Source organism: Zea mays, chromosome 6 (genome assembly GCF_902167145.1).
Source record: "Zea mays cultivar B73 chromosome 6, Zm-B73-REFERENCE-NAM-5.0, whole genome shotgun sequence".
In the NCBI taxonomy this organism is placed as follows: domain Eukaryota; kingdom Viridiplantae; phylum Streptophyta; class Magnoliopsida; order Poales; family Poaceae; genus Zea; species Zea mays.
Window position 1 is genome coordinate 179,510,320 of NC_050101.1, and position 23,491 is coordinate 179,533,810.

The 23,491-nt window shown below is 45.1% G+C and overlaps 2 protein-coding genes across 5 annotated transcripts; one reads left to right on the forward strand and one right to left on the reverse strand.

Moving 5' to 3' along the window:
* The first annotated feature begins 14 nt into the window (after window positions 1-14).
* On the forward strand, window positions 15-18,315 carry LOC103630807 (structural maintenance of chromosomes protein 3). 2 transcript variants are annotated; one of them, XM_020539679.2, is made up of 30 exons: window positions 15-238; window positions 481-532; window positions 619-694; window positions 1,195-1,233; window positions 1,331-1,398; window positions 1,486-1,557; window positions 1,848-1,927; window positions 2,014-2,092; window positions 2,170-2,287; window positions 2,377-2,552; window positions 6,341-6,586; window positions 6,664-6,785; window positions 6,859-7,003; window positions 7,300-7,472; window positions 7,569-7,668; window positions 8,380-8,516; window positions 8,628-8,829; window positions 13,847-13,934; window positions 14,024-14,173; window positions 14,735-14,886; window positions 14,986-15,177; window positions 15,259-15,442; window positions 15,523-15,593; window positions 15,668-15,819; window positions 16,254-16,422; window positions 16,534-16,680; window positions 17,157-17,252; window positions 17,394-17,568; window positions 17,668-17,898; window positions 17,988-18,315. In XM_020539679.2, the coding sequence occupies exons 2-29, from the start codon at window positions 518-520 to the stop codon at window positions 17,856-17,858; spliced, it is 3,615 nt and encodes a 1,204-aa protein (XP_020395268.1). In that variant the 5' UTR covers window positions 15-238; window positions 481-517; the 3' UTR covers window positions 17,859-17,898; window positions 17,988-18,315. The 2 variants fall into 2 exon arrangements, with proteins under 2 accessions (XP_020395268.1, NP_001337731.1); NM_001350802.1 differs by having other exon boundaries at window positions 20-238; window positions 17,983-18,315.
* On the reverse strand, window positions 18,287-20,492 carry LOC100194022 (uncharacterized). 3 transcript variants are annotated; one of them, XM_008649204.4, is made up of 7 exons: window positions 20,387-20,492; window positions 20,150-20,291; window positions 19,666-20,006; window positions 19,521-19,573; window positions 19,369-19,406; window positions 18,866-19,283; window positions 18,287-18,709 (listed from the first exon to the last, which is right to left on the reverse strand). In XM_008649204.4, coding segments are annotated over exons 2-7 (990 nt in total). In that variant the 5' UTR covers window positions 20,152-20,291; window positions 20,387-20,492; the 3' UTR covers window positions 18,287-18,571. The 3 variants fall into 3 exon arrangements, with proteins under 3 accessions (XP_008647426.1, XP_008647425.1, NP_001132557.1); XM_008649203.4 differs by having other exon boundaries at window positions 20,127-20,291; NM_001139085.1 differs by lacking the exon at window positions 20,150-20,291 and having other exon boundaries at window positions 18,302-18,709.
* Window positions 20,493-23,491: the final 2,999 nt, after the last annotated feature.

The window sequence follows — 23,491 nt, forward strand, 5'->3', positions numbered from 1 at the left end:
CTAGCTTCCAGGCCGGCCTGCTACAGGCCCAGTCGAAAACTTACAGGAGCCGAACCAAACGGCCACGGCCACGGACAGTGTTGCCTTCTCCTCCCCCTTCTCCTTCTCCCGTCCACTCAGCGTGCCTGACTGCCCGTGCGCGCCCTCGCTCAGTCGCTCTCGCGCGCGGCGACAACTGAGCCACCGCCGACGGTCCAACTCTTCGTCGGACCCTTTGCCGGCGACGAGCACCCACCAGGTAACCCCTCACTCTCTTCCCTCGCTGCTGTGTGGAACCGAGCTCCCGAACCCTAACTCAAGCCCTTTCACCATTTCAATTCGGATCTGATGTAATTACAAGCGTATACTAGCACAACTCTGATTTTTTTTCGCAAATATTACTGGGTGTACATGTATACGCCCATGTCCTTTACTTGTTCCGATTCTGTTTTTTTTTTTTTTGGTGTCTACTTGTTACTGACTTGCCATGCTCTTTTGCAGGGGTTTCATGGTAGCGTGACCTGTCTCGGCCTAGAAAATGTATATAAAGAAGGCAAGATGTTCTGCCCTGGGTACAATTTGGTGATATTTTTCTCCCCATGTAAGCTTGTTGGCTTATTGGCCATCTGTCTGGTTCAGGTCGTAATCGAAGGGTTTAAGAGCTACAAGGAGGAGATATCAACAGAGCCCTTCAGTCCCAAAGTTAACGTAGTTGGTAAACCCCCTCTTCTGCTCCCTCGCTCACAGATATTACTGTACTCATAGGGTTCTGTTCTGCTTCCTAACTGCTGCTCAGATAATTTAACACCGCTTGTGCGGCAACCTCCGCCTATATCAGGCCTGCAACTGCAATAGATAAATCCTTACCTAGTGGGTCAATCACAAAGCTTTATTAGTGATCAAGATCCGGTGCATCTTCAAGGTTCAGTTTCCTTTATTTGCTAAATTGGGTTATTTGTTTTGTTTTGGAAAATTAGCATAGTCATAGCTTATGTATGCATGCATTGTACCAGAATTCAGAAAACCACGACCTTGAAACAGTTACGGTTAAGTCCGTGTAACTCTTTTGTGTGCTTGCTGTTTGTTTGCTCTAGCTCTATAGTGATCTTCTAGTTTTTCTGCCAAACTCACTGCAAGTACTACAGGGCAATTACAACTTGGATGCATACTTTTCTGCTCTTAATGAACTGACGATTATTTAATTGTTTGCCACAGTTGGTGCAAATGGATCTGGCAAATCAAATTTCTTTCATGGTAATCTTAAACATGTGGTACAGTACTGCTATATTATTATTTGCATCTGCTCTTATGCGAGAACATCCTCTTGATTTGCTTATGCTTATTGCTCCAGCTATACGATTTGTCCTGAGTGACATGTTTCAGAACCTGCGAAGTGAAGATAGGGGTGCCCTTCTCCATGTATGCCTCCTCTAAGCAATCTAGATAGTTGGAATAGATGGCTGGTCCGCTGGTGTTTGATATACCCTACTGTAATAACCATTCCAGGAAGGTGCTGGACACTCGGTTGTATCTGCTTTTGTTGAGATAGTGTTTGACAATTCAGACAATCGTATTCCAGTAAGTCCTCTAACCTATTCAGATTTTAGTTTACTTATTCCAGTCTATCTTCTAGAGTCTCAGGTTGCATATTTTGTTGAAAAATAGCAAACCTAGATCTCTTATGGTAGGCACTCATATAATTATCAGCTCCGTGCTGGTTCATGTTTGAAAGCTGACAGCATCACTCCAGTTCTTAACGTGTTTCAGTGACGCCTGCGTGATGGTCTGATGGTTGCCTTTTGCATTGGCACAATAATGTACATGCTCCTTGTTCTCCTGGCTGTGAATGAAAATACACTTTGTTGCAGGTTGATAAAGAAGAGGTACGCTTGCGCAGGACAATTGCTTCAAAGAAGGATGAATACTACTTGGATGGGAAGCATGTCAGGCATGTTATTGTATGCCCTAAACCAGCTCAGCAATGTTATACCTTGTCCCTTGCTCAGGCCTATCTTTTATTCTTACCATGTCCAGTAAAACTGAAGTCATGAATCTGCTAGAGAGTGCTGGTTTCTCTCGTTCTAATCCATACTACGTTGTGCAGCAAGGAAAGGTAACAATTACTTACCAGTTACCTGTTCATGTCTTCAATCTGATCTGATATTACATGGCCACATTTGTCATCTGTAGATTGCATCCCTTACCTTGATGAAAGATTCTGAACGACTGGATCTTCTCAAAGAGATTGGTGGTACACGTGTTTATGAGGATAGACGGAAGGAGAGCTTGAAAATAATGACCGAAACAGGTAGTTCGAAACTTTGAATTAACACAATTCTTTATATATATTATCAAATATCAAAGTGACATGTTGAGATGACAATTCCTTACGAGAAGCCAACAAAAGGAAGCAGATTGATCAAGTTGTCCACTACTTAGAGGAAAGACTGAGAGAACTCGATGAAGAGAAAGAAGAACTAAAGAAGTACCAGCAGCTGGACAAACAGAGAAGATCACTTGAGTATACTATATTGGACCATGAGCTTAATGACGCAAGGAATGAATTAGCTTCGGTAAGGCTCTACCATTTCTGTTACACATGTTTACATTTTTGGATATTTTTGTGCCTCACAGTTGAAACAACCTGACTAAAAAATGAATGAAGGCTTTGGGATTGAGTTTGATGAACAAACCATTAATTGATTATTTCTTGGGTAGTCTCATACCATGATGGAAAGACCATAGTTTTCTAGAGAGCGTAGAAGGACTAGGATTTGAAATGCTTGTTTCATCGCCTTCTACAACTGATGCTTAAAGTGTATTGTTCCTATTGGGCCTAGGCTTTGTATCCAACCCACTATGGCCCTACAGTATTATCTACACACATTTCTTAGGAATACTATTTTAGTTTTTCTCCTCCAATATGGTATCAGACGCCTCCTAACCATAGTCGTCGAGTGTTACCTTGCTGCTCTGCCACACCAATACACCATGGCTGGCCGCCAGCCGCCGCCTACACCTGGCGCGGCCTTCCCCCTCCCCGACACTGCCTTTCCCCCTCTCTCCTCTTCTTGGTCCTCCACCCCATGGCTGGCCACTGCGGGGGCCTAGATGCCTGCCTTGACCTCCGCTCCCGCCTCTGCTATAGCTCTGCCTACCGTCAGCCTTCTCTCCACCGCCTCTCCTCCACACTACGCCGCTGCCCCCGCGCGGCGGGCCTGGCCCTGGTCCTCATCGTCGGGGGCTTGCCTGCTTCTCTGGCATTTTGCATGGTCGCGGCTGCCCCCCTTTTTTTGGCGCCATGGTTGTGCCCCCCTTTCTCCCTAGAATCGTGGCTGCAGCTTCATCTGCCCTGGACGCCACCCAAACTCTCCCTAGTGCCATGGCCGCTGCCCCGACCCTTCTTGGTGTGGCCTCGTCGTCTTCTGGTGCCACTGTCATTGCATCCGTCGTTCCCGATCCAACTGGCATCGTCACTGCGACAGAGACTGGTCTGCCCTTCCCAGGCACCTTCGTTGGTCGTGCCCCTCGTGACGAGGTGGTCGTGGCCCACTCCACCCTTGTTGCTGCTCTGACGCGGCCAAATCTACCGTCGCTAACACGCGAAAGCGTGAGCGGGCTGCGGCTCTCGTCTGAGTGCATGAGCGCGCTTCTGCGGATGCACTTGCCCGACAGCTCGCGAAAGTTGAGCGACAACTAGAGGGGGTCGCTGTCGACCGCATGCCTTTCAACTTCGTCACGCTCCCCTCACTTACGAAGCCTCCATTGTCATCAACCTTTACGCTTAGGCATCCAGTGTCCAGAACATCCGGTCGCTAGTCCTGGTTGTTCTTGATCTGACCTCCCCCAACTACGCTCATTGGTGTGACCTTGTCTTCCTCACCTTACATCGCTATGCCCTTGACTCCGATGTCCTCACTGACGACTGCCTGTCTGTGCCTTCCTGACGTCGTATGGATAGTGTGATCCTATATTGGATCCTTGGTGCTCTCACTGTCGAGCTGCAGGACATCGTCTGTGAGCGTGGTGGCACTGCTCCCTAGGCCTGGATTGCCATCGAGGATCAGTTCCTCAGCAATCGTGAGACTTGTGCCTTCTACCTTGCCGTCACCTTCTAGATCTTTGTCCATGCGACCTCTCTGCCACTGAGTACTGATGCCAGTTGAAGGGCATGGCAGATGCTCTCCACGACCTCGGTGAGCCGGTCTCCGAGCATACCCTCGTCCTCAACCTTTTTTCCGGCCCTCAGCGAGCGCTGTGACCACCTGCGAACTTGGATTATGTGGTCCTTTCCGTTTCCCTCCTTTCAGAAGGTCTAAAATGACCTTATCCTTGAGAAGCTTACTAAGGTGGCCATGCTTCCCTCCACCGCTCAGGCTCTCTACATCCTCAGTCCTTGCAGGCAGTCTCATCACACCTTGCCCTCTTCTGACTCTGTCGCCTCGTTCTTCTGTGCCCTCTGGCCCTCATGCTGGCTATGGTGGGGGCAACCGTCGTCGACACATGCATGGTGGTGGGGGCCACGTTGGAGGCGGTGGCGGCAGTTTTGGCAAGGGTGGTGCACCCTGGCCGTGCCTATACAACCCGTGGGCCGGTTAGATCACTGTGGTCTGGCCTGTCCTAGGTGGCTCGGTGTCGCGCCCACTGTTGTCTTAGCCTGCGCTCCTTACCACCCTGTTATTCGGTGGTCATGGGTGTCCACTTGGGTGCTCTCCTTCGTCGCTACCCCCGCCCTCGCTTCTCCCTCACCCGCCGACGCCATGGGCTGGGGCATGGGTCCAACAGTCTCTTACTAACTCGTTTGGCACGATGACCTTGACCCCTCCTACAACCATGACCGACTAGGTGGCTAACTCTAGTGCCTCATTCCATACCACTTTGGACGCTGTTATACTCTCCTCTTCCCACCCTCCTACTCTTTTTTCTCTCGAACACGTAGGAGAGTTGTGCATCTTTCATATAATAGAGAAGAGAAAGAGGGTCTAACAAACTTGAAACAAAAGAAAACGAAAGAAAAAAGAAACAACCTTGCCTATGCAAGGGTCGACCAACAAAAAAATTACACGTTAAACACTACACTGGACTCGACTAAACCTTGAAGGTGTCTGCCCCCCGCCAATCTCCAGCAGACCTATTCTTCCTTAAAGGACTGCAGCATCTTCGTGAGGCTCGGTAGCTCACCCTCGAACACAACCTTATTCCTTTGTAACCAAATACACCATGCCCCTAAAATGATAGCGCTATTAAGCCCTTTCTTTCTATCCTTTGGTACTTGATTATAGGCCTTCCTCCACCACTCCGCAAAGGGGAGAACATCAACAGGGGCACAGTGACCTAGACTTAGTGGTTCTAGCAACCTGAACTAAAATCGGTGGGCCAAAACACAGCTGTTCAAAAGATGTTGTATAGATTCTTTCCCTTGTTCACAGATTCATATCCTTCTTCCACCTTTGTTGGCAATGTAACTTTTCTTACGGTCACTCGGTTCTTCCTGGTTCTTTTGTCTTTGCAACGTCCTTGTTGCTCTTGACATTTTTCAAAAGGTTTTGTCTGTTCGTAAGTTCACTACTGTCAATTCCTTGTTCTATGGAGTTTGACCCTTTTGGTTTGTTCGTGAAGGATCTTGCCACTCAGCGTTTTATCCTGTGGTGTGACGGCTCTGGGCTTCTGTACACCCTACTCCTTCCTGCATCCACTACTTCACCATCTTCGTTACCTCGCATGCTTTGACTACTACCGCTTCATCCACTACTTGGCTTAAAACAACTCTGTTGGTCGTGTTTTTCCTGTCAGCCGGTGATCATAAGCTAGTGTGGGTGTGTGGTGTGTATGGTGTAATGGGGTTCTCTCCCCCTTCTCTTATTAATACAAAGATGTGCAGCTCTCCTGCGTATTCCAGAAAAAAGATTATGCTGCATTAACGGTCTAATTGATTCTTTTCATCTGGTATCATGGTGTGTTAGCTGGTCATCATCTGGTATCCTGGTGTGTTAGCTGGGTCATACTCTGGTGCTATTTATACCAATATAAAGAGTAAAAACTCTTTGCATTTTCTGTTCCAACAAGCCCTTGTTGATGAACGATATGCTTTATCTCCATCTCTGATTTATATCAGTATATCTTTGATCAATATCATCTGCTGATGTCCATAAGCATGTAAGGTGCTTAACCATATTTTTATGTGTTTGTTTTGGACAATCCTTGGACGTGACATAATTTATGGCAGTCTTGTCTCATGTCTCTAATTTGTATCAACTTCCGCGGTAAAAAATGCAGTTTTTTCTAAATGTAACCATCATTTCATCGTCATATATTCTGTAATGATTCTACTGATTTCAATTGAATTCCTTGCTGCTATTAGATGGATGATAACCGAAGAAAAATTTCTGAAAGTATGTCCCTTGCGGACAATGAAGTGGTGGATGTCCGAGAGATGATCAAGAGTTTTGATAAAGAAATAAAAGTCTCAACTAAAGGGATAAATGATACCAAGGCGCAAAAGGAAGGTGTTGAGAAGAGGCGTACTGAAGCTCTGAAGGTAGTTGCTAAGATTGAACTTGATTTGAGAGATATAAAAGATAGGATTGTGAATGAGAAGCGAGCAAAGGTACACCATGTTTGAGCTTGTTAATGTATTCTAGTTATTTATGTTTTGTTGCTGTGCTTAAATTAATATATTGCTAGGATGAGGCAGCGAGGGATTTGCAGAGTGTGAGGAGAGAGAGTGAAAAGTCAAAGTCTGAATTGGCTGAAATTAGTAAGGTGCATCAGGCCAAACTAAAGGAAGAGGAGGATATATCGAAGAGGTAAACTGTGTTTTTGGATAATCATCTAGTTTATTTATGAACATTGCTTTTACACTTCCATTTTGTGGGACAGCATTATGGATCGTGAGAAGCGGCTAAGTATATTGTACCAAAAGCAGGGAAGGGCGACCCAATTCGCAAACAAAGCTGCTAGAGATAAGTGGCTTCAAAAGGAAATTGAAGATCTCAAGCCTGTACTTTTATCAAATAAAAAGCAGGTAATAATCCAGTGACTGGTTTGCGGCCTTACTGGTTGCTACCTCACTGTGGGCATTTTTTCTGTTGCACTTTTTTTGCTTAAACTTGGAATAATCCTGCATTTGTCACATATATTAGTTTGATCCGTTTCATCTTAAATTCTGCTAATAAAGCCATACTATGGCATGAACGAATAATCTTTTCTGATTGTATCTTGAATTCATTCCATGAATCAAGAATCTTTTTTTTGTCTTTCACCCTCCAATTGTTTGCTGACATAGTTGAAATATCTGTTACATTCTTGCAAATATGGCAGGAAGGTTTACTTCAAGAAGAAATCCAGAAGCTTAAAGATGAAATCAATGATTTAACTAACTACATCGAGTCTCGGAAAAGCGAATCAAGTAAGTTAGAGGAAACACTTGCGAAAAGACATAATGACTATAACGATTTGAGGAAGCAGAGAGATGTGCTTCAAGAAGAAAGGAAGTATGTAAATTTCTTTTGAATGGTCATGGCATTGCCATTGAATGGATGATGTGTTGCATTAAATTTTATATACTTAGTAGAAGGAAAGTTTTGCAGGTCATATTGGAAGGAGGAATCTGAGGTGACAGCTGAACTTGATAGGCTACAAGAAGATCTTATAAAGGCACAGAAAAGCTTGGACCAAGCAACTCCTGGGGTATTAAATTCTACATCTCTCTTATTTTAAATGTTCTTTTGTTCATATTACCGATTGTTACTGAAAATTTTCTTTCTTGGGATTTGCACTTTTATTCCTGTGTGTGCTATATATTGGCACCTTAAATATGTGATTATGCGCCCATAAATTATTGGTGATCATGATATGGAAGCATAGATAAAATATCTGTGTTCATTTGATTATGTATCATCTGTTTTTCCTTTTTCATGTCAAGTTCTCTTAAAGCTTCTTGGTCAACGTTTTATTGTTGCTTTGAGCAACTACAATGGAGCTTTTATGACTTGTCTGTAATGTAATTACTTAGAAATTCTGGTTTGTGTTAGTCACAACATGTTTGCTATGTAATAAAATATTTCCTCCAGAACGGATCAGTGGCTCTTAAGTTTCAACCTCTTCTGGTGGTTGCAATGTTGTGGATAAAATTAAATTTGCACCAAAAGTTGGGTACGTCTTGTCTTCTGTTGTGCAATCAGTTGACATAGATGATGGCAAATTTGTCTTAGATCTCTACCCTGTAAAATGTCTGCATTACAGAACTGATATCCCTGCCATGCCCTTCCATCTGCCTCCCTCTCTTCAATCTCACACTATCCATATTCAGTTTGATATGTGTAGCATTCACTTATTTTATTTTGCCAAGATAGTGCTTGAAGCAATCTTTGCTGGTGCTAATTTTGTTCCCTTCCTCAGGATATCAGGAGAGGCCTGAATTCTGTTAGCAGAATCATTAAGGACCATGGTATTACTGGTGTTTTTGGTCCTGTATTAGAACTGGTTGATTGTGAAGAGAAGTTCTTTACAGCTGTTGAGGTCACTGCTGCAAATAGGTAATACATTATACTACATTTTTAGATAGATATATACAATCTCTAATCTTGTTTATTTATCTTTCTGTTCAATTTTTAGTCCACTAATCCATTCTGTTCTTAAATTAATAGCTTGTTCCATGTGGTTGTCGAGAATGATGACATATCAACAAAGATCATTCAAATATTAACTAGAGAAAAAGGTGGAAGGGTGACATTTATACCATTGAACAGAGTGAAAGTTCCAGATCTCAGCTGTCCGCAAAGTCCTGATTTTGTTCCATTGTTGAAAAAATTGAAATATCGATCTGACCATCGTCGTGCTTTCGAACAGGTATTACAAGGGTGTATATTCTTGTCCCCTCCAAATTGGTGCCTACATATTTCTTTTTTTTTTCTCGAATACGCAAGAGAATTGCGTATTTTTATATTAATAGAAGAAGCAAAAACACAAAAGTTATAGCCAAGAGGCCACACAAGAATTACAGGGGATAACAGGAGGAGAGAAACAAAGACAGACATAACAGCCCCAAACACACAATCACACCAGAAGCACAATATCACTTAGGTAGCAACATCTGGCAGCGACAGACCATTGGCACCAGCCAGCTTCCAAAGCATAATATCATGCCCAACCATGGCTAAGGCAGCAGAAAGATTTGGACTCATCCCATTGAAAACACAATCATTCCGATGCTTCCAAAGACACCACGCCCCCAAGATCACTAAGGAATTAAGGCTAGCCTGAGAAGATCCCCCCACGGGAGTGGAGATGCCTTTCCACCAAGCCATGAAGTCCTCTTCACCCGGTTGCGGTGCCACACCAGCAAGCCCAATCCTCTGGAGAAGGATAAACCAGAATTGCCGAGCGAAAACGCAAGACAGCAGCAGATGGTTGATCGTCTCCTCCTCCTGGTCACAAAGGACACAAGCGTCGGGATGGTCGAGGTTGCGCCTAGCCAACCGGTCGGCCGTCCAGCAACGGTTGTGGGCAACCAGCCATAAGAAGAATCGACACTTTGGAGGCGCCCAACTTTTCCAAATAAGATCGCAATGCTCGAAAGTGATTGAGCCCATGAAGATCATCTCATAAGCAGACTTTGCTGAATATTGGCCCGAGCTTGAGAATCTCCAGATATGCTTATCAGGGGTATCAGGCAACAGCAACACCTCTGAAACAGCTTCCGCTAATTTAATGAACTCAGCGATGACCACAGCAGTGACCGTACCACGAAGATCGTGAACCCAAGCCATATCAGTTAAACCCTCAGCGACCGTTCTCTTGTTAGCTACTCCCTTAGGAACCATAGCACATAGGTGGGGGGCCAGATCAGCCAGGCGCTGCCCTAACAGCCATCTGTCACACCAAAACAAGGTGTTGCTGCCATCTCCAACTTCAGAGACTAAGGCAAGATCGAAGAGAGACTTCACCTGATCTGAAAACTGGAGTTGAAAAGAAGCCCAAGCCTTGTCCGGACTAGTCTTTTGAAGCCAAAGCCATCTAACACGAAGAGCCCAATTCAAAGACTGTAAATTAGAGATGCCGAGGCCGCCCAGCTCCTTAGGTCTAGTGACTTTAGGCCAAGCAATCAGACAATGACCTCCATTAGTTTCGCTTCTGCCACGCCAAAGAAAATTCCTCCTGATTTTATCCATGGCTTTGAGGGCCCAAGAAGGGAGATCTAGAGCCATAGCATGGTAGACAACAGTAGCTGTCAACACAAATTGAACCTGGACCGCTCTTCCTGCCTTAGTCATAAGATCAGCCTTCCAACCCGGGAGAGAGTTCGCCAAGCGGTCAATGAAGGGCTGTAATTGCGCTTTATTGAGCCTTTTTAAGGACAGCGGCAGCCCCAAATATTTAAAAGGGAATTCCTCCAGCTTGCAAGGCAGATGATCCTGAACAGTGGCTACCTCCGACTGTGAGCACCTGATAGGGATAATACTACTTTTCTGAATATTTGTTTGGAGACCGGAAGCTTCACCAAACAGCCTGAGTATATCCCCCACCAGAACAAGGTCATCCGCAGTACGTTTGATGAAAAGCGCAACATCATCCGCGTAAAGAGAGACTCTATGCAGAAATGATCGAGTTGACAGGGGCTGCAACAGCCCAGCTTCAACAGCTCGCCCCACCATGAGGTTTAGAACGTCCATCACCAAAATGAATAACATAGGGGAGAGGGGGTCTCCCTGCCGCAGCCCTCTTCTGTGTGGAATGAAGTCCCCTGGAATACCATTAAGGAGAATCTGAGAGGAGGATGTGGCAAGCAGCCCACTTACAATGTCACACCATCCAGCACCAAACCCCAGACTCCGCAAGACTTCCACCAAGAAGGGCCATGATACTGAATCAAACGCCTTTGATATGTCCAGTTTCAGCATAATTGTTGGTTGATTCTGAGAATGAAGGAAGCGGGCTGTTTGTTGGACCAACATGAAGTTGTCTTGAATAAATCTTCCCTTGATGAAAGCACTTTGGTTCTTGGACACCATACTATCAAGCTGACCTCCCAACCGGTTTGCAAGGATCTTCGTAATTAGTTTGGCAAAACTATGAATGAGGCTTATAGGCCTAAACTCCTTGGCATTAGACGGGTTCTCAACCTTAGGAAGGAGGATAACGAAGGCTGAATTAAGAGCCCGAAAATTCCGAAAGTCCTTCCTCCAAACTGCTGCAACAGCCGCCATGATGTCCTTCTTAATGATTGGCCAACACACCTTATAGAATCTTCCCGTGAAGCCATCGGGCCCCGGCGCTTTGTCAGAGGGCATCAGCTTGATGGTATCCCAAACTTCTTCTTCCGAACATGAGCTGACAAGGTGATCCAGAAGATGGTGTTGGATCCCAAGGGCCTCAAGATCAATAGAAGACACCCTGTCACTGCTGCTACCAATCAGCTCCGTAAAATAATTGAGCAGCACCTCCGCTTTATCATCATGACTAGTAACCAGCCCATCACCATTAGACAACTTGGCGATGAAGTTCTTCTTCTTCCTATAACGAGCACATGCATGGAAAAACTTGGTGTTGGCATCACCATGTCTCAACCAAGCCACCCTAGAGCGGAGTCTAGCAACTGTACGAATGAGCGACGCCAATGCCAAAGAATGCTTCTTGAGTCTGTTTAACAGCCAAATCTCCAACTCAGAAAGCTGCCTGAACTCCCTCGCAAGCTCGAACTGGTAGATAATCTCTCTTGCCAACGCACGCTGCTTACTAAAATTTCCCACTTTGCGGTCACTCCAACTTTGCAGGCCTCTAGCAGTGGCTTTCAATTTAAGAGCTAGGGACTCCAGGGGGCAAGCAGTCGCTTCCACCGAATCCCAAGCTGAAGAAACAGTCTCCTGAAAACCATAAAACTTGGGCCAGAAAGACTCAAAATGGAATCGTTTTTTGCCATGGAACACATCTTTCAAACCTAAAACAAGAGGACAATGGTCTGAATCATCGGAGGCTGCACTTTGCAATAAGCAACCAGGGAATTGCTGCTCCCAGTCCACAGAGCAAAACACCCTATCCAGCTTGACAAGAACCGGAGAAGAACTGGTTGATGAACTGGCCCAAGTGTACTTCCTGTCGCGGAGAGGAACTTCCTTAAGAGTCAAATCATCAATAAAGCGCCTGAACCTGCCCATCATAGCACGGTTTATGTTTGAATTACTCTTGTCATCCTCTTTGTAAATGAGGTTGAAATCACCCCCCACCACCCAGGGACCAGCACACTGAGCACGGACATCACGAAGTTCCTGCAAGAAGGCCACCTTATTGTCATTCCCCTGAGGCCCATAGACACAAGTCAGCCACCAGGGCTCGCCATCAGAAGGGCAAAACTGGACCGAAGCACAGTGCGCATCAACACGACTAGCACCAACCACACCAAGTTTAGATCTCCAAGCAATAATTATCCCACCACTAGCACCAACTGAAGGCACAAAGATGTAGTTATTATCAAAGTCGGCCCCTAGCAGTTTGAGAATGAAACCCCGGGAACACTCCTCCATTTTTGTTTCTTGGACACAAATCACATCAGCACTGACAGAGTTCATCATTAGCCGAACACCATCCTGCCGAGCCGCGGAATTCAGACCGCGCACATTCCAGAAAATCAGATGATCTGGATTCATTGCAACAAGAAAGAGACGACCGACATGAGCCGCAGCGCAGTCACATACCACAGACCATCAGCCCACCAGCCTCCACTGACGTCTCAGGCGCGGGCCAACCAAACAGTGCAGCCAGAGCAGAGATTTGGACGACCGAGAGCTGTTGGGGGAAGAGACTGGCATACCGATCTTGATCTTTCATGGTGATTTTGACCTCCACAACGTGCTCAGTGTGCTGGTCCCTGGGTGGTCATGATCTTTCATGGTGATTTTGACCGATCGGATGATATGATAGCGAGAATGCAGAAGAAAGTAATATCACTTTCTGCAGAGTTACATGTTCGTCATTTGTGAGGATATGCATTAGTATGAACTCTCTAGTAATATATACTCGGCCTCTTTTGCTGCATCTGGGGTCTGGTCTGTTTACTTGAAGGTTGGAAACTAGATGGCTGGTTCGCAGCTGACACGCCTTCAGTTCCATTCTGGTGATCTCCGTTGGTGCCATGTCAGCCGTAACTAGCATGTCCTATTCCAGTCATTGCTGGCTGCTGCTTAGTTGTGGCTCTCATGCAAGCCAACCCTCAGCTTCACATGCCTCTGCTTAAACTACAAGCGCCATGGCAAACCATAGTTTATGATATGCCAGACATTCAAACTGTTGAGAAATTCATATACGTACTTTGTGTTCTTCCAGGTGAAGCTTTCAAGTAATAGGTGCATTCCTAATTTGTGCCGGTCGATTGTAAAATTCGAGGTTTTAGAATACAATGCAATAATCTTATGCACTTGTATTGGGTTGATAAGGTGCCTCCGATTGTAGTCAAACTTATTTGACTTCGATCATCAGCATACAAAGAACTAGATCGATAGACAATTTAAGGTTTTATTTTAGTAGGTTCATCATGGGTAGAGCATAGTCTCTTTTGTTTTAGATCACCACAATTTTACAGTAATTGTGATTTGCTTGTCAAAGTTCAACCTTGCAAACCTGCTTCAATGTCCTAAACAACTTATACTACTTGTGATCAAAGGGATTACTTGCCTCTATCTTTTCCATTGTCTGTTTATTTTAATACATTTTTCATTCTGGCTACATTGCATGCTTATATGGGGCTTTTGCTCTTCCAAATAGTTAGCTTTCCTTGCCCAATCACCTAAGGCAGTTTCTCAAATCAATTGCTCTTCTATACTAGAAGAAAATTCTTTATTATTTTTTATATCTGACTTTACGTTTTTGTTAGGTTTTTGGCAGGACAGTCATATGCCGAGATCTGGAAACTGCGACTAAAGTTGCACGTAGCAATGGTCTAGATTGCATCACACTTGATGGTAGTCTTGGTTTTTTACGTTGAGCTGTCGTTGTTACTTTAATTCTAAATTTCTCAATTGAATCTGTAGTTAACTTGTTATTGTATCAGGTGATCAGGTAGGGAAAAAAGGTGCTATGACAGGAGGCTTCTATGATTCTAGACGCTCAAAACTAAAGTTTGTGAAGATAATAAGGGATAACAAGACAGCAATTGATAGAAAGACGGGTCATCTAGAGAGTGTCGTAAACAAGCTAAAAGATATCCTTTTTTGGTTTAATTATAGTATACTCTTTCGTTCACATGCAGCTGGTTCAAGATTGTTACATCCTGTAATTATTTCCTGCTGCTAAATATCGAATGCTTATTTTGAAGCAAAAGCTAGCGGATTATAACGCTGTAGATTCATTGAAATAAAAAAAGCTAGAAACATCTTGGCATAGAACTTAAATACGATATTCCTTGCTTGCATTGTTGTTCATTTTGGTGATAGAAAAACCTGTAAAATTGTGTGGCATTGATTCTGCCTGAATTTATTGTTGTATAATTGTATCGGTATCTTGCTTATTGCCTTTTTTTGAACTACACAGACATGCATAATTACGATATTTAGCATAATGAAACTTGTGTTTTCCCTCTATGTTTCTTCTATTTATTTGGCTTTAAGTCCTGAGTAATTTGAAAACATAAAGCAACACAATAAGTTGTCTCATTTTTCTAGTTATTTGCAAGAGCAATATTTCATGGTTAGTTATCTTGCTGTCAATTGTTTATTTGGCATAGTTATATTGAATATCCTGGATTTCACTTAACTCCCCATACATATAGATAAGAAAATTACAGATTTAGTTACCAAACAGCAGCAAATGGATGCTGAACGTGATCATGCGAAGTCAGAGTTGGAACAATTTAAGGCTGACATTGCCAGGGCTATGAAGCAAAGGGGGTCACTTGAGAAAGCCCTTGTCAAGAAGGTACTTGTTTTTTGTTTTCTTGAATCCTTCATGGAGGATTATTGTTATTCCTGCTGCAATCATTTGTGCACTGTAAGCTGAATGTTTTCTAACTTGCAGGAAAAATCACTTAACAACATCTGCAACCAAATTGAGCAAGTCCAGTCTAGCATTGCAATGAAGAATGATGAAATGGGCACAGAGCTTATTGATCAGCTAACTTCAGAAGAAAGAGATCTCCTTTCACGATTGAATCCTGAAATTACTGATTTGAAGGAGAGATTTCTAATGTGTAAAAACAGTCGGATTGAGGTTATTCAAGCAAATTCAGTAGCAGTTGTTTTTCCCCATGCGATATTTATCTGCTCTAATGCAGTTCAAATTGTTATGTAGATCGAAGCACGAAAGGAAGAATTGGAGACCAATTTATCAACAAATCTTATCAGGCGTCAGAAAGAGCTAGAAGCGATAATTTCATCTGCAGATTCTAGAACCTTGCCTTTGGAAGCTGAGGCAAAGGAGCAAGAACTGAAAAGTTCCAAGAGAAACCTTGATGAACTAACTTCATTATTAAAGGGTAAGTTACACTGATTGACTTTTCGTTCCCTTCCCTGTGTTAAATGACTTTAAGCTTAACTCAAACAATCCTTGGGACAGCTAATGTCGATGCCATAAATAATTTCACCAGAAAGATGGATGATCTGAAAAGAAAAAGGGATGATCTGAAGGTAACTACTATTGCTACAGTTTTCTTTGTCGATTTCACTCTTGTTGACTGGATTTATCCTTTTTTTAATTGCAGGCTCGTGAAGCTATTTTAGAGCAGACTGTACAAGATGGTGCCAAAGACTTAGAACAGTTGATGAACAGCAGGAACACTTATCTAGCCAAGCAAGAAGAGTGCACGAAGAAGATCCGAGATTTGGGCTTGTTGCCTGCTGATGCTTTTGAAGCGTACTGCATTCCTGTCCTTGCATCATGCTTTCCTTGTTTACAAGCATTAGATTTATCTTTCTAGATACTCCATCAGTCCAAGTATATAAGGTGTGCTTTGTCTTGGCATGGTCATCTAAACTAGACTTGAACATCATTTTGTTATAATATATTGTTCATAGCTACAGAAACTAATTAGTGTGAAAGCACTTTTGAGATACGAGTCTAGTCGTATAATTTTCATACATTAAGCATTACCTATAAGTTGACTAACTTTTTGTTAGAATATCCAAAGTTTTTTTTCCCAAAAAATGCCACACCCTATACAACTGGATGGGAGTAGACATCTCTGTGAATTAAAATTTGTGTAGTCTGTCAACAACTTCATTACCATGTAGGGTTTTTTGGGTGCTAGAGTTCTGTGTTAGCTTATTTTGTATTTGACCGAAATATAGGTACAAGAGGAAAAACAAGAAACAGCTACATAAGATACTCTATGACTGTAATGAGCAGTTGAAGCAGTTTAGTCATGTGAACCAAAAGGCTCTTGACCAATATGTGAACTTCACAGAACAACGCGAACAACTGCAGAGAAGGCGAGCTGAACTTGATGCCGGTGATGTGGTGAGCTGACATTAGTATAAATGTTTTTTATTTCAGTTAGCTCGATGCTCTTGTCTGAGTTCTGAACATTCTTAAAGCTAGAATCTGAAAGACTACTGGTCTGGGTTGCAGAAAATCATGGAACTCATATCGGTTTTAGACCAAAGGAAGGATGAATCCATTGAGCGCACATTTAAAGGGGTTGCAAGGCACTTCCGTGAAGTGTTTTCTGAGCTGGTGCAAGGTGGTCATGGATATTTGGTTATGATGAAGAAAAAGGTTTCCTCACCCTTGGCTCCTGCTTTTACTCACTGGCCTTATTAGCCTTGTTATCCTGTTTTTACACTTGATGACTGTGATTTCATTTTTGCCTGTCACCTATAGGCCAATGTTCTGATTGTTCTGTTTTATTGCGGCTGTTCCTTTGATGCAATTATAAAAAGAGAGATCCGACCTTGGAGGATCTAGGTGCTTTTTTCATCAAGAGAAATAGGGACCCAAATTCAAGCTGAGAGGGGGCTTGAACATGGGTGGTTGAGTGCATGAGCACACGTCCCACCCAACTAGTTGCGAGGCTCACTTCCTGGTCCTTGGATGCAATGACAATCACACGTCTACTCTGTTTCTAATGATGTTTTAGTGCTATTAATGAATTGCTTGGATTTCCCTTAATTTTTCTCCTTCACCTGCACATATGCTGTTTTAAGAGTGAGTTTGATCTGACTTTCTAATATCCATGCTCTCCTTTCTGTTAGGATGGGGATGCAGTTGATGATGATGAGGAGGAGGATGGACCTCGTGATCCAGGCCCTGATGGGAGAATAGAAAAGTATATCGGTGTGAAAGTCAAGGCAAGTCTCATTTGCAATGAGTGTTTATACTCCTGTTGGGTTGTTCTGGTGTTAAACAGTCTCATAATTCAAGATGGTGTTAAACAATTCTGAAGTTGTTATATATCCTGACATTTATATTTAAGGGTGCTCGTGATTCAGGTATCATTTACTGGCAAGGGAGAAACTCAGTCTATGAAACAATTGTCAGGCGGACAGAAGACGGTGGTCGCACTAACACTGATTTTCGCTATCCAACGATGTGACCCAGCTCCATTTTATCTGTTCGACGAGATCGATGCTGCTCTGGATCCACAATACCGAACAGCAGTTGGAAGTATCCTTATTGTTTGTTCTAGTGTCTAGCTATGCACATGATCAATGCCTCTTCTTTGTGTGTCAATAGTCCTGCTGCTTTCCTTAAGTTTCATTCCAGATATGATCCGCCGTCTAGCTGACATGGCTGACACTCAGTTCATTGCGACCACATTCCGGCCAGAGATTGCTAAAGTGGCTGATAAGATATATGCCGTGAGACACAAGAATAGGGTGAGCAACATCGACGTGGTGTCCAAGGAGGAGGCCCTGGACTTCATCGAGCGTGATCAGACGTACAATGCTAGCTGAGGCTGCTGCTGCTGCTGCTGCTGCTGTGTATTGATTGATCGTACGTGACTTTCTACTCTAGCATCCTCCAGTCCAGCACATGTTGGTTGATGCTTACACTGTTCCTCCTTTTCCTCTTGTGCAGTGCAGGCAGATGCTAACGCAGACAGGATAGTTCTTGTTGTGTTATGGATATTCTGGCCTATTGTTGTAGCTGTGTATATGTGTGATGCAGTTAGGTAGCTATTGGACCAGCTTGTTTGGCGCATCAACGTTGTGAATGTAGCAGCTACCACCTTGGTTTGGTACCAGCTTTAATTAAGTTTGGGAAGCGCTGATTAGACTAGACGTACGTTACATGTTGCCCCATGATTGTTGTATGGCACGCCCAGCCCAAAATGGCAGTAATCAGTTCATTTCGACAATTAACGTAAGTGTAAGTGTACGAGTAGTGGTATTCAAATGTTTTTTAACTGTATTTTTCTAGTACATTTATTTTTTGTACCCATAAATCATGTTACACGTAGTTTCATTGGAGGGAGCATAAACATGTTCCTTTGACAGAAAGCCTAATAAGGCTATAAAACAAAAATTACTACACGTAGTTTCAGCAACGCAAACAAAAAACCCCGTGCCTGCCTAATGAATTGGTCATTAGGCATGGGCTTCTGCTTCTCTATAAGGCGACTACGAGCTCCCAGCTGCTCAGTAGCTAGGGTACATGCCCATCCTTCCTATGGTGCTCCTGCAGCCGAAGTTGACAGAGCCTCGAGGCTTTCTGCTGCCATTTGCCTTCGTGGTGGATTTCGCAATCCTCTTTTCCTTGCCCGTGAACTTATCACTGTCTCGAGCTCTTTCTTTCGACCGTGCCACTTTTGTCATTGACGAGAGAGAGCTTTAAGTCAGTACCAGGTCATGGCAAAATCAAATGGAAACTAAATAGTATAGCAGGTTATCTGAACACAAACAACTCTATTTGGAAGATCTGTGAAACTAGAGTCATAATAATCTGGGGCTGTAGGCATTACCTTAGCTAGCCTCTCCTTAAGCTTTGGCCTTGCAGATACTACCACTCTTGCTGGTTGACGGTCCGCGTTTTGCAGCAACGTCTGACAGTCAGGTTTCAGCTTCTTCATCCTTGTGGCCTGTTCTTCCCTTCTCCGTACCACTTGAAGCCTCTTGGCAGCTATTTTTGCCACGGCCCTTTCAAGCTTCTTCACCATACGTCCCCTCTCCTTGATCCACAGGAACGTAGATACCATCTCTGACTTGATCCTCTCGTAGCTGTCCCAGCCAAGCATATCTTGGCCGTGACCACCGTTCTTTGCTGCTTCAGCTATACTGTTGGACCAGATCTGCAGAACCTTCTGTCTGGATCGGACAGAAACGATCCGCCTCTCCCAGACCGTCCTCAGCGCCGCACTTATCTTGTCTTTGCTTGTTTGTCTGAAATAAGATATCAAGAACAGCGACTTTCAGAATACAAAGACGTCCACTTATCTATATAACAAAACAAAAAAACGGACTGTACCTATGTAGCTGACGGTGCCCTAACATTTTCTTCCTGATCTGGGTTTAGGAAGAAGAGAAAAAAAGAAGTTGGATTAAATCTTCCCAGATAGATCACAATCTTCCACAGCAAACCAGTTCTAACGACTAGGGAAGGTTCTTACATGACATCACCTTGGGATCTCTCAGAGCTTCAGCAGTCCGTTGCCTGATGACCTTCTTGTGCTCTGAAGGAGAGAATGCCACACTCCTCATTGAAATAAAAATGGGTCTGCCTACTGTCACAATAACTAATCAACAGTGAAAGTTTCGACCATACCTTCACTCCATTTCCTGCCTTTTGTCCAGGGAACCTTCCCCTTGTTGGCAGCGCCAATCTTCCGCCTTCTCTCGATTTCTTTCTTCGACAGGCCAGCGAAGTAAGCATCACCTTGTGGCAGACAGGGCTGGCGGTCCTGAGCTTGCTCCACAGTGCTACTTTTCACAGGATATTGTTCATCCACTCCATGGGCCAATTGTTGGCAAGCTAGCTCTTTCAGTCGAAAATCCCGATATCCAACTAGTCGGCATGGTTTCCAAGTAAGCTCCACCGATGCACAATACTTGTGGCAAGTTGGTTTTTTCCTTGAGTAAGCGCCAGAGCTCAAAGGAACGTATGCCCTGTACACAACATTCTCGGTCAGGGAACCACAAGTTAGCTCACAGCGCGCAGAGCATTAGTAACATGAAAGATTGAAGCGGTCGCAGCCTGTCTGGATGCATTTCCGGAACAATTTTTACTTAGTATATGTAGTGCACTGTACATTCTCTATGCGCGTCATTGTCCTGCATCGTCTCCTGGGTCCTGACTCCAGACTACTCTACTCCTGTGTACTGCTGAGTGGCGGCCGTGCCCGTGGCCAGGGATTCGAGTTCCCCTGTTGTTCCCACAGCACCCTTCCCCACCTGACATACGGCGCGTAGCCGATTCGAATACGCATGTTTGCAGCGGCAGGACAGAGAGAAATGGAACACATAGGGTTGGGGGAGGGGGGCGTTACCTGGAACAGTGGACGGCGGCGGCGGCCATGGCTTCTGGAAGACCACGAGAGGAGGACGGGACGAGCAGCCTGGCCAGACCTTATCCTGGAGTTCGCTCGTGTCGACTTTGCCGGGCCTAAGATTTGGTGGAAACTGAAAAGGGGAAAAAAATGGAGGCCTGCAAAACGTACAAATGGTTTTAAAAACAAGGTCCAATACACCGATCGAATATTATTTACTTTATTACTTATTCACGCAGAAGAATTTCAAACGGACAAAAAAAATACAAATGCACCACTAGACCACTGGTGATTGTAGCGTTTGTGTTGCCTATGGTTACTTATTTACATCTTGACACAAAACCCAAAATCATGAATGATTTAAGCCAATAGTGTAGACCACGACACAACCATACCCCCCCGCCCGCCTCTTCTGCGCCAGAAACGGCCTTCGCGAACGCCGCCCCACCCGCCGCTTCTTGTGCTCGCGCACCCGTTCCCACTCCCCTCAGCATCGCTGGTATGCTACTGTTCTCTGCCTCGCACCGATCGGAGATTGTAGGTGTGGAGGATCGGTGGACGCGGTTTGAAGGTTGAACGGCGGCGAGTAGCCAGCGATCGTGAGAGGAGGAAAACGAGGTGACGGTTAGGGCTGGACTCCCGGCTCCCTATAGGAAGCCGGAAAACAATGTGCTTCTGCTTGATCTAATGGGATAGATCTCATCTTTTCTCTCTAACAAACCTTATCTTCTAATCCCTATCTTCTCTCTAACAAATCTTATCTTCTAATCCTTATCTGCATGCTTATCTTCTAATCCTTATTTGCATGCTTATGTTGTTGACCGGCTCCTATAGTGGCTGCCGGTCATAACAATCGCAACCGCCGATGCCCACTGCCTGCGCCCCCTGATCCACTTCTCACACTCGTGCGCCCATCCCCACCCTCGGCATCGCAATCGCCAATGCCCCCCGCTCGCACTGCACGCAAGGATCCACTTTTCTTGTGCCTGTTCACCCTCCGATCGCCACTCCCAGCCTACAAGAAAGTCGGTGCCCGAGCCCAAATCGCATGTTGGTTGGGTTGAAGTTGCTCGCCAGAGAGGATGGAAGTGGCGGCGACGGGACCACTCCATTTTGCCTCCACCGGCATCGAGCCACCGATAGGTTGCTTCATCGCGATTCAACGGAAGGTGAGGCACCCCTTCCCATGCTCCTTGGCTCTGATATGATCCGTCTGTCGCCACGCCAGCCCTTGAGAGCCTACAATGCTTGCCTCCTTCTACGGCCACCGCGCGCAGCATCGCCGCCAGCAGGCTCACGCCGGCACCGCACCCGGATGCCGACGCGAACGACACGATCGGGTAGCTGTAGCTCCGACGCGGCGCCGAGTCAGCCTGGAAGAAGTCGAGCGACTCGCTCTTGTACGAGGAGAAGGCCGCAAGTCTTCGTTGCTGAACGTGGCGGCGACGTTCATGCGGGTGTGCCTGTGCACAACGTTCAACGACGAAGACTTGCGCTGCTTCCTTGGGCCCGTCGCCAGTGTCGCGCCCTTGCTGACAGCCGTCAACCTCGATGTCACTGTGACCTTCGTTGGCGATGCCCCGGCCCCGACCGTTGTCGACTGCTTCCAAACGAGGAGGAGCACCTCCACATCGCGCTAGTACCACTGGGACTTCTTGGACGACAGACCACCTGATCTCGTGCCGCCATTTTTCGGTATGCACAACAAGAATCTTTCACTTCATGGGATGCATCATGTGTTAAACCCCCCAAACAAAGACAAAAGAAAAATAAGCTGAACTAACTTTAGAAATAAAAACCATGTCTAGACAAGTATACATCTAGCGTGCTTTATGTGGTTCCTTAAATGTTGCAATTTTCTGCAGGATAACGTTCACTCCAACTAAGCAGCACTGTAGTATGGCCACAATCATTGGTCTGTGCCTTCGACTTAAGTTGATGCATAACTTCCCTCCACATTTCAAGGTGCTTATATGTTCTGCATTTCTAGAATTCTTATTACAGCGACCAGTTTCCTATGTTCTATGCCAATTTAGAACTATGGTTATATGAGGTGATTAATTCAGTTACCATGTGTTTGGTTGCCTGTATTTACTGGTGCTTGCATCACGGGATGAAATGAGCTGGTGTTTGGTTATTGTCAACCAGACTCTACGCGTGCGAAGTGTATGTTTGGTTACCTGCGTGCAGATGTGGAGTCAGTCTCGCACGATACTTAAAGCATCATGGGCCAGACTGTGCAGACGCGAGCAAATTGGTCGTATCTCTGGAGCCAGGCTTCCGCCGGCCTGGCTTATGCAGCCGGGCTACCGGGAGAAGCCAACCAAACAAGCGGTTAGCTTTTATCATTGTGCGTGCCATTGTGCGTGCCGACGACAGAGAGAGATTTCGAGCGCGGGGTGTAGCGGGTGTGCCCTAATGCCTCGCCGGATTGGTGATTAGAGCGGATGAAAATACCCCTTCAGGGATTGATCGTGGGGCGCTGGATGAAATCGGGCGGACCAGAACCCTTCCTATCTCTTTAGAACCGCCACCGTCGGATCTTGATCCTGGGTCCCACCCAGTCCCATACCGATTCATAAGAGCAAAGGACCTGATCTGGACCGTATGCAACTGATCATACAACAACAGGTGATGAGGTGCACTGCAGTTCATACATCATCAGCTTCACGTCCCTCTTTGCACATGTTTTCATGCCACAATTAGGCTGCAACATGTACTGTGAGACTGTAGCTGGGCTGGGCATGATGTATGGATGGATGCCTGCGTCGTGTGTGCTGCTTTTGCTTGCATGCCTTCAAACGCTGTTCTCAGTGAGGTTTGGAGTGGCAGGAGGACAAGGGTGCCTGTTGGCCATCTATTATGGGTTGCAAACTGGCCATCTATGCGAGGAGGCAATCCCATGTTTTGGGTCCCCAGTCTGTCGTCCATCCGAAAGCAGCTTCTTTTTGCCTGAATGTGAGTGGCAATGGTTGTCTGTGCTGTGCAACAATCATAGTCCAACGCAGACAGGGCTATTATAATAAAGTTTTAGTCCCAGGTGGAGGAATGGCCAAATCAAAATCCAAGTGGAGCAGTAGCAGCGACGATGGAAGCTGCTGCGCT

Excerpts from the sequence above, each read along its gene's own strand:
- LOC103630807 (XM_020539679.2), top strand. Across the intron at positions 695-1,194 it reads TCCCAAAGTTAACGTAGTTG|TTGGTGCAAATGGATCTGGC; the intron begins GTAAACCCCCTC and ends TGTTTGCCACAG. Across the intron at positions 1,558-1,847 it reads ATTCAGACAATCGTATTCCA|GTTGATAAAGAAGAGGTACG; the intron begins GTAAGTCCTCTA and ends ACTTTGTTGCAG.
- LOC100194022 (XM_008649203.4), bottom strand. The coding sequence starts at position 20,167 with ATGACGCGCATAGAGAATGTACAGTGCACTACATATACTAA. Across the intron at positions 20,007-20,126 it reads CAGTGCACTACATATACTAA|GGCATACGTTCCTTTGAGCT; the intron begins GTAAAAATTGTT and ends TGTTGTGTACAG. Across the intron at positions 19,407-19,520 it reads AAGCTCTGAGAGATCCCAAG|ATCAGGAAGAAAATGTTAGG; the intron begins GTGATGTCATGT and ends TCCTAAACCCAG.